The following is a 12500-nucleotide window of genomic DNA, read 5'->3' on the forward strand; positions in this document are numbered from 1 at the left end:
GTTAAACTTTCCTGGACAAAATGTAAAAAAAGAGGTTTTGCCACATTAGATCAGAAAGAGTTTATCGTGTTTACCATCATCAAAAATTTTTGCGAGTCTGTTTTAATCATTTATATTATTATTTTGATACAATCAAACTTGACTACTATTCAAAAAGACAAAATAATTGATGAAAAATCCGAACATAATGACAAATTTCAAAGGAACGCTTGGCTGGAGATTTGAAAGAGTTCAGAAGATGAATGTTTTTGCTTATTGATAGTCAACAACGACAGCAGCAACAATAAAACAATTAAATATATATGCTAATCACTGGTCGATATTGAATTGGTTGCGAAAGCATTGTAACTGAAGAGCATTCAGGGATTGTAGAAAATGTATAATGCATTTGATTATTATAATTATTTTTAAACAACCGTTGAAAGATCATGTTATTTTTTAAAGAATGAACTCTCAAATTTACTGTATCGCTGCAGTGTGCAGTTACTGATCTTTGACTCACAACACTGTCTAAGTTCACGCGTTCGAACCGCCGATGAGGCATCGCGACGGTAAGAGGAAAGATATTTTATAGATCAGAGATTGGCAATGATCAGAGATTGGCAATGATCAGAGATTGGCAATGATCAGAGATTGGCAATGATCAGAGATTGGCAATGATTAGAGATTGGCAATGAGCAAAGATTGGCAATGATCAGAGATTGGCAATGATCAGAGATTGGCAATGATCAGAGATTGGCAATGATCAGAAATTGACAATGATCAGAGATTGGCAATAATCAGAGATTGGCAATGATCAGAGATTGGCAATGATCAAAGATTGGCAATGATCAGAGATTGGCAATGATCAAAGATTGGCAATGATCAGAGATTGGCAATGATCCGAGATTGGCAATGAAATTGGAAGACGTTTTAGTGTAAATCAGCGCTACCTTTTCCAGATAAATATACTAGCGCCAAACAGCTGCAATTTCATCCGTACAAGTGAAATTTCTGTTGTTCTATCAGCAAGCCATTTCATCTAAAGAGTTTACTGTAGATGTGTGCTATTAAAATAGAATCGTTTATTTTAATTATTCATGCATAAAATAAATATACTAGCTTAAAAAAAAACAAAGTACAAGTTTGTTATTTTGTTCTTTTATTTTAAAGTTGTTATATTTATTTTTGTATGATACATATATCAGTCCACAGCTGCTTCTAACTTAAGGAAGGACATAAAAATAACATAATCAAAAGTCATAAAGTTAATTAGGTTTCAAAATTAATATCTGATGTACTTTTGAGATGCTGATATTTTATGACATCAATGAATATCTAGACACTTTAATTCAATTTGCATCAATTTATGTCGAAACAGTGGGATTTTCCAGACACCACATTTTCCATGACCTTTACATCTGAGAAAATGGATCTATCAGTTGGTATAAAAAGAGTGTTTTATGGTGGTGCTAGGATTATAGAATATAACTTTTTAGTTATTTTGAGGAATCAAGCAAAATAGTGTTGCAACACATTCTTATTGTTATGCTTTTGGCCTTAAATATTTTAACGGATTCTCCATTACGCATAGTCTGGCTCGAAACTATGTTGAAGCAGTTTTGATAAAATATTATGTCGTAAAAAACAAAATCTTTAAAAAAGTCATTAGTTGAAAATCTCAAAATCAATTTTTAGCTTTTTAAAATCAAAGATAAAAGTGAAATATATTTTCTAAATTTTCACTAGATCTTCGGAATTTCCATTCTGAAACAAGCTTACTTTGCAACTCAGCAACCTAATCAAAGTGACAAAAATAGGGGGTAGACATTTGCAAAAGATAAAATTCTGAAAAGGTCCGTGTGCATGGAATTTGTTTGAGAGTCAGAGTTATTGAAAAATCTCATGTGCGTTGTATATGGAGCATAAAACTAACAAGGATGTGTCTTGAAAATGTGGGACAGCTTGAGGAAAGACAGGCATTATTGCTTGCAATGGATAAAAAAGAGGAAACTTTCGTGGTTTTGGACATCTGATTAAACACGACTGCTTGTGCAAGACAGTTATGCAAGGCACAGTGGAAGGCCAACAAAGAGGAGGAAGACAAAGGAAACTGTGTCTGGATAACATCAAGGAATGGACAGGATTGTCGATGTATGAGCTGACAGAGCAAGCCAATGACCGAGATCTGTGGCATTGTGTTGTGAAGGCTGCATCCCGAAAGTCCCCCCCCCCCCCCCCCCCCCGACGACCATTTGATCACTGGACTGAGCGAATGAACCATAATATATCAAAAAAGTGAATTCTAATCTGAAATAATCTGAAAAATGACTTTTTGGGAGTCTTTGCACCAAAGCTTCATCATATTGTTGTCTATAAACTCAATATTAAGCAGGTAAACCATCCAAACATAATACTGTTTTGAGCCGACAGGTCACATGTATATCAACAAAATAAAATAAACATTCTTGCGCATTCCATCCGAGATTTGAAGAAGTTTAACGTGATATTTTAAAAAAGAAAAATTAAGGGACAAAACCAAAACCAAAATCTCGATTTCAGCGGAAAAAAAAGTCAGCGGCAACAGAAATTGAGTTACTAAAATAATTGGCTATTAATTTGAAATAACCTGCCTTTAGGGAAATAGAATAATCTATTTTTATCAAGAAATGAATGGCGATGTTACAATAATTTAAGCATAAGGGATATCATAATCATATTTGGCACTCAAATCTTGTGTTAGAAAAATTAGTCTTTAATATCATCCAGCGAACAATGATCCATCTTTAGAATTATGTTTGAAATAAAGACTGTTTTTTTGGTGAAATCACAGTAAGACGATTTTTAAAAATATGATTAGATTCATTGTATGGGATTAAATTCTATTTAAACATGTGCAACAAGAATAACATTAAATAAATTATCGATCTGTCACGAAACAATATGTATATCTATAAGAACATAATCCTCAACATGATATGACCTTTCGAGAAAAATAAATAAATTTATATATATATCATCATCTAGTCAGCTGATCCTGCGTAGGACGTTGCTTCCCGAACTTTCTTGCGAAACAGATTACGGTTTTCCGCCAGTCTACTTGCTTGAGTTGCTGTCATTCCCAGCCATTCACATATATCTTGTTCCCAGCTTCTTGTTGGTCTACCTCTTCCTCTCTTGCCGTCTACCCTTGTCTGCAGAATGTGCTTTTCTAATGATTCGTGGCGAGTCGTGTGGCCAAAATAGTTTAGTTTCAATTTCTTTACAGTTTGAAGAAGAATTGGTGATTTTATTCCGATCCTTCTCAGGACTTCTTTGTTTGTTTGTTTTTCAGTCCATGATATTCTGAGTATTTTTCTGTAGCATGCCATTTCAAAAGCTGTGATCTTTGTGCTCTCTGCTTTGCTGATAGTCCATGCTTCGCATCCATATGTTGCAGTTGGGAAAACAACACTTTTGAGGATTTTGATTTTTGTTTGAATGCACTGCCCTTTCCAGATATTATTCATCTTTTCTAGCTTTGATCTTGCCATTGCTAGTCTCCTCCTGATCTCTGGGGCCGATTTCCCGTTGTACTCAATCCTGGCTCCAAGATATTCAAAATTCTTTACTCTTTCTATTTCTTCTCCATTGATTTTTATGATGGCATCTGTTTTGCATTTGTCAGTATTCATGATTTTGGTCTTCTTTATATTCAGCTTAAGGCCTTTGGTCTCGCTATGTTCCTTTACAGATGTTATTAGATTCTCTAGTCCCCCCGGTGTTGTTATATATATATATATAACGGGTATTGAAATCTCCTTTAAGGGGCGATTTGGGTCTTTTCTAAAAAAATTAATTACCTATATTGGGAGGATTTAATCATTCTGTATCGTAATAATATGATTTTTAAAAACCCATTATTTTTGGTGAAAAAAAACAACTAAGTTGATACCCATTTTGCGTCCTGATTTGGGGGTCTGACATAAAATAATATAACAATCTTGTTGCATATTTTCCGTAGAAAACTAATGAAGGGATATTCTTCCTCTTATCAACAGTGTAGCATATTGTGTTATCATTGAGAGATTTTACAGCTCAGCTTTAGCTTATGGGATTTGTATTAGAGCATTGCAAAATTGACATTAACAATTTATAATTTGGATTTACCCTATCCAAAATATATCTCTTTGGTGACACAATTCATTGTCTCTAACTGATGACTGTGATATCTGTGGACATTTTCGGACAATTTCATGGAAGAGACTCTGAGAAAGATTTGACACAGTATCCCATATTCCTATAAAAATGACATATTGAGAAAATAGCAAAATAGCTTTCCGTTTTTCACACTTTTCTTACAACTTATACCCTCTTCAACCGTCTTTTTCGTGTATTTATAGTATATTTTGAGAAAGTGAACTTCAATAATATTATTTCTAAGATAATAAAATATCATTTTCCTCTAAAATCTCAAAATCAATTTTTAAAGGATTTTCCTAATTATTAGACCCAAACCGCCCCTTAAAAATTTTACTACGTTCTCTGGGAAAACGCACGTAATTAAAAATTTGGCCTGAAAACTCGTCCCTCAAATATCGTCCGATAGAAATGACCCTCACCTTGACAAAAGCTCTACAACCTGGAATATTTGAAGGTCGAGTTTTCTGGCCAAATATCGATTGGTGTCATTGTCTTTATATATATATATATATATATATATATATATATATATATATATATATATATATATATATAGTATATATATATATATATATATATATATATATATATATATATATATAGAGAGAGAGAGAGAGAGAGAGAGAGAGAGAGAGAGAGAGAGAGAGAGAATCGTGTTTGATACAAATATGGTACGGATAGCGCTCGAGATGTAGCAATGGAGCGAATTATTATTTTAATATTAACCACAATGTTGGAGTCAGACTGACTCCAACATTATGTTTAATATTAAAATTATATATATATATATATATATATATATATATATATATATATATATATATATATATATATATATATATATAATTGTTATAATATATGCCATAATAGAAAGGCAATCACTATAGGATTCAATAGTCTGATGTCACGTCCACCCAGTATACAGTAGCTTGGTTCTAAACTAAGAAAATCCGGACTTGTTATCCTTCATGCTGGCTAAAACTTTTTCACATGTCATGTGATCAGAATGTATAAAAGTCAAAACAATATTGTATTTATAATGTTTTTCTCCTCTGGATACACATTAATGCTCGTCGGAGAAGTATTCATAAGGGTGGTGATTGAGATAATGGCGTCCGCCATTGTTCCGATAGTTTAGAACCAGTTACTATGCGTTATTACGAGGGCAGTGACTCCACGACTGTTGAACCCTATTAATGGGGAGACTGACCTGGTAATGGGTTACTTTCCCTTTGATATTAACGATGAACGAGCTACTAGTGCATTCGTGGTAGATCCTCCTGTCTTTCTGCCTTTTATTTTTTACACAAAAATGTCTTTATCACAATTATTTTGTCCTGGGTGTGTTTGGCTTACATTATTTGATTTAGCTTGAATAATAATAATAATAATAATAATAATAATAATAATAATAATAATAATAATAATAATAATAATAATAATAATAATAATAATAATAATAATAATAATTCTGAAAACTTATATAGCGCTATAACTCTGAGACACCAGACTCGAAGCGCTTAAAAAATTGAGCTTATTATATAGCGCAATATCCACTAAACGTGCTCAAAGCGCTTTACAATGACTCCCTGGCCAACAGCAACATACGGGACATGACACCAGTTAGGCGATATTACATTTTTTTCCGACAGAGACAACGCTGCTAACGGCCAGGTACTCGTTTTACTCCTGAGTACGATGAGAGAATGTGAGTAAAGTGGGGGTGGGGGGGGGGGTTCATATGTAAAGGATATATGGAGTTTCTTAAGGTGACAACAATTTAAAAACTCACATTCTGGTCAATTTAATTGGGAATCTTCTTTTTTTTTTTTTTGGCACATCGGCCAATTTGACATTATATTGGTTTTGAGATTGTAGGTTTCGTATGAGGTAAAAGATTGTTTTGACCAAAATATTAAATATATATATATATATATATATATATATATATATATATATATATATATATATATATATATTGTCAGTATTCGGGCACACTTCTGTCACGGATGTATTTTGACCGTCATGCACTAATCTACAGGTTTGATAATCCAATTCCTTATGGGCTCAAAATATTATCCAGTACAACAATGTTAAACTAGGCCCATAAGTGGGCTCGGATGTCAGACCTGCATATATATGTACACGCCGACTTTAACATTTAGGTACATCCTTTTAAAGTTAAATGCCGTACTCTGAATAAAACATGTCTAAAAAATTTAGCAAGAATACTCGTCCTCTAATTATCGATCGACATAAATGACCCTCATTTTGGCAAAAGCTCTCAAACCTGGGACTTCGCGAAGACATGGTTTTTCAGAGTACGGTGGTTAACTGGTTTAATAACCTGATTTGCTTTGGTTAAGGGGCGGTTTGGGTCTTTTCAAAAAAAAATTTAATTACCAATATTGGGCGGTTTTAATCATTCTGTATCGTCATTATAGGTTAAAAAACAACATTTATGGTGAAAAATTTTAATTATCTGTGTTGATACCCATTTTGCGACCTAATTTGGGGGTCTGACATAAAAAGATATAACAATCTTGTGGCAAACCTTCCACAAAAACTGATGAAGGAATTACCTCCATATTCTTCCCTCTTGTCAACATTGTACTATAGTGTGTCACCATAGAGAGATTTTACGGCTTTAGCTTATGGAATTTTTATTAGAACATTACAAAGTTGAGAATCAAAATGTTATGACAAAATTGATGTTAAAAATTCAGAATTAGGATTATAATTCAAAATTCAAATATCTTATCAAAAAAAATCTCTCTATGGTGACACAATACATTATCTCTGTGATAACTGTGGAAATTTTCAGACAATTTCATTGAATAGATTCAGAGAAACGTTTGACACAGTATCCCATACCCTTAGAAATATGACATTTTAGAAAATAGCAAAATAGCTTCCCGTTTTTCACACTTTTCTTACTATCTGCACCATTTTCGACAGTGTTTTTCATGCCTTTATTTTAAGAATTTGGACTTCAATTATATTATTTCTAGGGTAATAAAATGTCAATTTCCACCAAAATCAATTTTTCGAAGGATTTTCCTAATAATTAGACCCAAACCGCCCCTTAAAAACCCTGAATATTAAATCTTTGAAAACATTGAGATCCTAACCAGACATCTAACCTAACCATTATATCAAGAGAGCAGTAACAGCGATGCGACTTGGTAGATGGATGCATTTATTGGAGTTGCCAAGAGGTTACTCATACTATTGGTAAAACGGTTAAATTTGTTTGTTTGTTTAAATTATGCCATTCTCATTTTGTCAAACGCGGTCGCATAATCCATCAAACAGACGTTTGATTTCAATAGTTTGTCAACATTGGGGATAGTTGATCTTGCCCAAGAAAGAACACAAAATTGCCTGAAGCGGACTTGAACCGGGGATCCTCTGGGTCACAATGCAATGCTTTAACACTCTGCCATATTGGCCTCACCCCCCCCCCCCCCCCACATACACACACACACACACCCTCTCCTCCTCTCTACCATTTTCTGTTAAAGAGAAAAATATTTTTTTCGAAAAATTATGCTTTAAAGAAATTCAGTCGCGTCGCCTGGGGGTTTGAACGTTCTCAGTTTCCATAAATAGTTGGGCAGTACCTCGCTTTAAGACATGCCGACATCCTTGGCATATATTTGGAAATGAGGAGGTGACACAGAAGAAGAAGAAGAAGAAGAAGAAGAAGAAGAAGAAGAAGAAGAAGAAGAAGAAGAAGAAGAAGAAGAAGAAGAAGAAGAAGAAGAAGAAGAAGAAGAAGAAGAAGAAGAAGAAGAAGAAGAAGAAGAAGAAGAAGAAGAAGAAGAAGAAGAAGAAGAAGAAGAAGAAGAAGAAGAAGAAGAAGAAGAAGAAGAAGAAGAAGAAGAAGAAGAAGAAGAAGAAGAAGAAGAAGAAGAAGAAGAAGAAGAAGAAGAAGAAGAAGAAGAAGAAGAAGAAGAAAAAGAAGAAGAAGAAGAAGGGGAAGGAGAAGAAAAAGAAATGAGAGTAAGGAAGAGACACACATCGTTCACACATCTGAATGTATGTGGGCGGAGGCACACACACACACACACACACACACATGCACACACACACGCACAAAGAGAGAGAGAGGGAGAGAGAGAGAGAGAGAGAGAGGGAGAGAGAGAGAGAGAGGGATGGGATGAGTGGATAAAGATTTGTTTGGTAGTTACAATGAGTACTTAATTGAGCGTTTGCGGGAATGGCATGACCAGAACTTGTGTAATATTTATACGACCTTCTGTCAGACACCAGACATACTCAAATAATTCTGCTGACTGAAATATTAGATCTTTATTTAGACTCGTCACCATTAGAGGGAAACACGTCAAGGAGACAAGGCGAAAGTCTTCAGATAGTTAAATCCATTTCTGACCAAACGTTTCATTCTGGTATTCTGCCGTACTTGCCGAAGAAAAAAAAAAGAAAAAAAATTAAATCTTGACCAGAAAACTCGTCCTCCATCTTGTCAACAACTTTCAAACCTGAAACTCAGAAAACCCAGCCTTAAAAGTTCAAGTATGACCGTTTTTAATAATAATAATAATAATAATAATAATAATAATAATAATAATAATAATAATAATAATAATAATAATAATAATAATAATAATAATAATAATATAGTTACCTATCATGTGAGCTGTCCAAGAACCCAAAGTCCATTGCGCTGACTTTGACTCGGTTGCTAATGAAAACATTTTTCGAATTCAACTTCCTAAGTACGATGCCCTTAGCGTGAAGATATCCCATCCCCTGAGCTATCTGCCGAAGAACTTGAATTTTGGTGTGAATTGTTGTCTTCTCCCGTTGGTTGTGGATATGGTCGTACAGACTTTTGCCTTGCGGATTGCTGCAATGGAGGAGGTTACATAAGAACGTATGAATTGGACTTGGACGCCATTAATCGAAATAATAATGAGTTGAGCTGAGGTGCTCATTGATAACAATGACTATAGATCGGCATGGGAGAGGGAGTATTAATTTCATAACTGTTATCAATTATCTTCATAATTTAAGAAAACAGATTGTTAACAAACAAACAAAAAAAGGAAAAGAAAAAAAATAATTCAAGTTTTAAGTCAACCTTGTAATTGTATTGGAGTTTATAAATTACTTTATTGTGTTGTTCTTTTTTTCTTCTTTAGATGATTGCTGGATATAATGCAAATGTTGCTGGTTGAACCTCGAAGAAATATATGACAGTAGTCAAATTAAATATCTTATTCGTTTTTAGTGTTTCATTCGCCGTGTTTTGTTAGCAAAGGGAACGCCGAAACGTCCACATTGTAGGTCTCCTTTAATTAAATTGAAGCTTCCATTCCATTTGGCTATTGATTTTTGTCTTCTTTCATATTGATCGGTATTATAAGTCATATATATATATATATATATATATATATATATATATATATAAATTGATGTTTCTATTCCATTTAACTATTGTTTTTTGTCTTCTTTTCATATTGCTCGATATTAGGTCATGATCTATGGTCCGGACAGCCCAATTTTCAAAGTGCACTGTTTCCATTTCTCCACTCCTTCTTTATTTAAATAGTGTGATTGGGTTGTTAGGTTCAATTTAAATAAAGAGATGAGTTCTTTGTTTTAAATTAGCATTCAATCTATCCAGATGGTGGTTGAAAACTGTTATTGTCTTTTCGACGCAACAGATACCAGAATGAACACCGACTGTACGGTCGCACTGCTTTGAAGAAAAATAAAGGGACACGTGTTGTGACTTGAGATAATTGCTATTTACCAAGTAACGACGGCTAGATTGGGTGGTGTTGTACAAGCAGCCATAAAAAGGATGATGTTCTCATGACGAATACGACACAGCTTTCCTAGGTTGGCCCAGAAAGCGTCTTTATCTTTGTGCCGGAGTTCTCCAAAAACATGGACGATGACGTCACCGTGCCATCTACCTCTGGAATACAGAATTAATATTTAAAAATAAATATAGACCTACACACAAATATAACAAACAAATACACATACAAATTAATATTATATATACAGTCCACTCCGGATAATCGCAACTCGGTTAATCGCAACTTTCGGTTAATCGCAACATTTCTCAAGAAACGGAATTAATTCTACATAAAAGTCACTGGTTAATTGCAACAAACTTCGGTTAATCGAACCAAATTTTCAACCTCAAAAAGTGGCAAATTCAAGAAATCAATCAAACAAAATCTCATGATTTAATTTCGTCATGGGTGAAATCATGACAGATTGGAGAATCGAGAGTGGGGTTTGCTAAAGTAGTGTGTCACCACTCTATTAGACTCGAAAGGGTTGGGCATTGCAGAATTGTTATAGTCTAGACAACAGGTAGACAATGACATTTGTAAAGCGAAACTGAGCGATATCCTTTGTTTTGGGATTGACAGATTTGCATATGGGTTTGGTAAGAGCTTATTGTCTCTCATCACGACTAATCTCTTTGACTCTTACGAATGTTGAGAACAAAAGAGTGAAAGTTAAACCAAACAAATTAAGATTACGGCTTGCATCAAACCTGCTTTTGCTTGGTTTTTATTTTAATCAAATTGCTCAGTCTGTGGTGTACTGAGAACAATGTTTACAACAACTGGCTTGATTTTACCATATATTTCATATATGGTATGAAACTGATCAGTGGGAAAATCAAAATTGTTATAAAAACTTACAACAGGCGGTGATGAAAACAGTATCCCATCATTTTATCTGAAATCGACCAAAGATACCGCAGCCATGGACAGTCCCAAGATAGTGTAAAATCAGAAGCAAAAGTTACAATAGTGGACAGGAAACTCAACTTCGGTTAATCGCAACTTCGGTTAATCGCAACAATTTCGCTGATCCCAAGGTGTTGCGGTTATCCGGAGTGGACTGTATATATATATATATATATATATATATATATATATATATAAGAGAGAGAGAGAGAGAGAGAGAGAGAGAGAGAGAGAGAGGGAGAGAGAGAGAGAGAGAGAGAGAGAGAAAGAGAGAGAGAGAGAGAGAGAGAGGGAGGGAGAAGGTGGGGATTTCCTTGGTTTAACTATGGTCTCTGCCATTAGTCAGAAATGGGAACCAAGTTCCAAGTTTCAAATAAAGAATGTTGCCCTTTTGATTCTAACGCTCACACAATAATATCTGTCACTGCCTTTCGCCAGGTATTCCATTATACTTGAGTTTTTAGGTGTTATGTTTATGAATGCCTTATATGGCTTAAATGCAGAGGGCAAATAGTTTTTTTTTCTCTATATTTGTCATTTGTTTAATCAATGACTTGGGTCTACATCGAGTGTCTTAGTTACAAGACAAGAATCCGTATCACCGAGCTACCGACAGAAACGAACTAATTATAACAGGAAGGACTCGGTGATTTGTTAACATTTATTATCAGGCTTCTTACGTCACTTGCTCTACCTCACTTTTTTCTGTTTAGAAGACGAAATGGCCGAGTGGCTAAGGCATTGCACTGAGATTCGAAAAAAAGGGAGCTTTTGTATTGCGCAATATAGCAATGACTATCCCGCACAAATCTTTGGGCCTCTTTTTCGCTTACGAAGTGCCCGAATTCGCGTCAAAATATGGGACGAAGCCGTTTCGTATATGCTATTTTTAAAAATTAATTACGACGCTGTTTATTGATGAATATAACTGAAAGTTGGCACACAGTTAGAAAAAAGGTCATTTTAGATTATGTCAAGCGACAAAACTCGTGCGATTACCAGAAGACCGTTAAAATAGATTTTTACTCTTTGGAGTAAAATATTTCTAAAACTACCGGGCGTGGAGGTTTTGTCGCTGACAAGGTAATACATGAACATTTCTTCTTTTTGGTTGTAAAATTTCATATGAATATGACGAGTACTTTTTCCGTATTTTACAAAACACCATCCTAATTTGCTCTTCAAGTTTCAATCTTTTAATCCACTTATTACGCAAGTTAACAACCAAAGGTCGAAAAAAATGCCGAAAAAGCGTCCCATATTTTCGCGTTTTTTTCCTCTTTGCGGGTCATCCAAATAAATGACACCTTTGAAACTGCATAACTTGTTTATTTATGAATGGATTTTCAAAATTCAAAAACATTTTTACTCAGTGGAGATAGGGCTTTGATTTTAGACAAAAATTCTCCTCAAAAAGAGAAAAAAACATTTTTCATAGTCATTGCTACGCAATATCCACTAAACGTGCTCAAGGCGCTTTACAAAGGGTCCCTACCAACAGCAACATTTAACGAGTAGAACGAGACATGACGCCTGTTAGAGGATATTACAAATTTTTTTTTCTGACAGAGGCAATGCTGTTAACGGTCAGGTACT

The 12500-nt window shown here is 34.4% G+C and overlaps 1 protein-coding gene across 1 annotated transcript in view; it reads right to left on the reverse strand.

Moving 5' to 3' along the window:
* LOC144964801 (uncharacterized) overlaps positions 1-12500 on the reverse strand; it is a 165432-nt gene that overhangs the window by 20389 nt on the left and 132543 nt on the right. Inside the window, exons 8-9 of the mRNA XM_078899434.1 lie at positions 9944-10111; positions 8813-9034 (exon numbers count right to left, since the gene is read on the reverse strand). Of these exons, the coding sequence (XP_078755560.1) occupies positions 8813-9034; positions 9944-10111 (390 nt within the window). The remainder of the gene's footprint in view (positions 1-8812; positions 9035-9943; positions 10112-12500) is intronic.

The sequence above is a fragment of the Berghia stephanieae genome, chromosome 2 (assembly GCF_034508935.2).
Source record: "Berghia stephanieae isolate SIO BIC M18660-M18661 chromosome 2, UCSD_Bste_1.3, whole genome shotgun sequence".
NCBI lineage: Eukaryota > Metazoa > Mollusca > Gastropoda > Nudibranchia > Aeolidiidae > Berghia > Berghia stephanieae.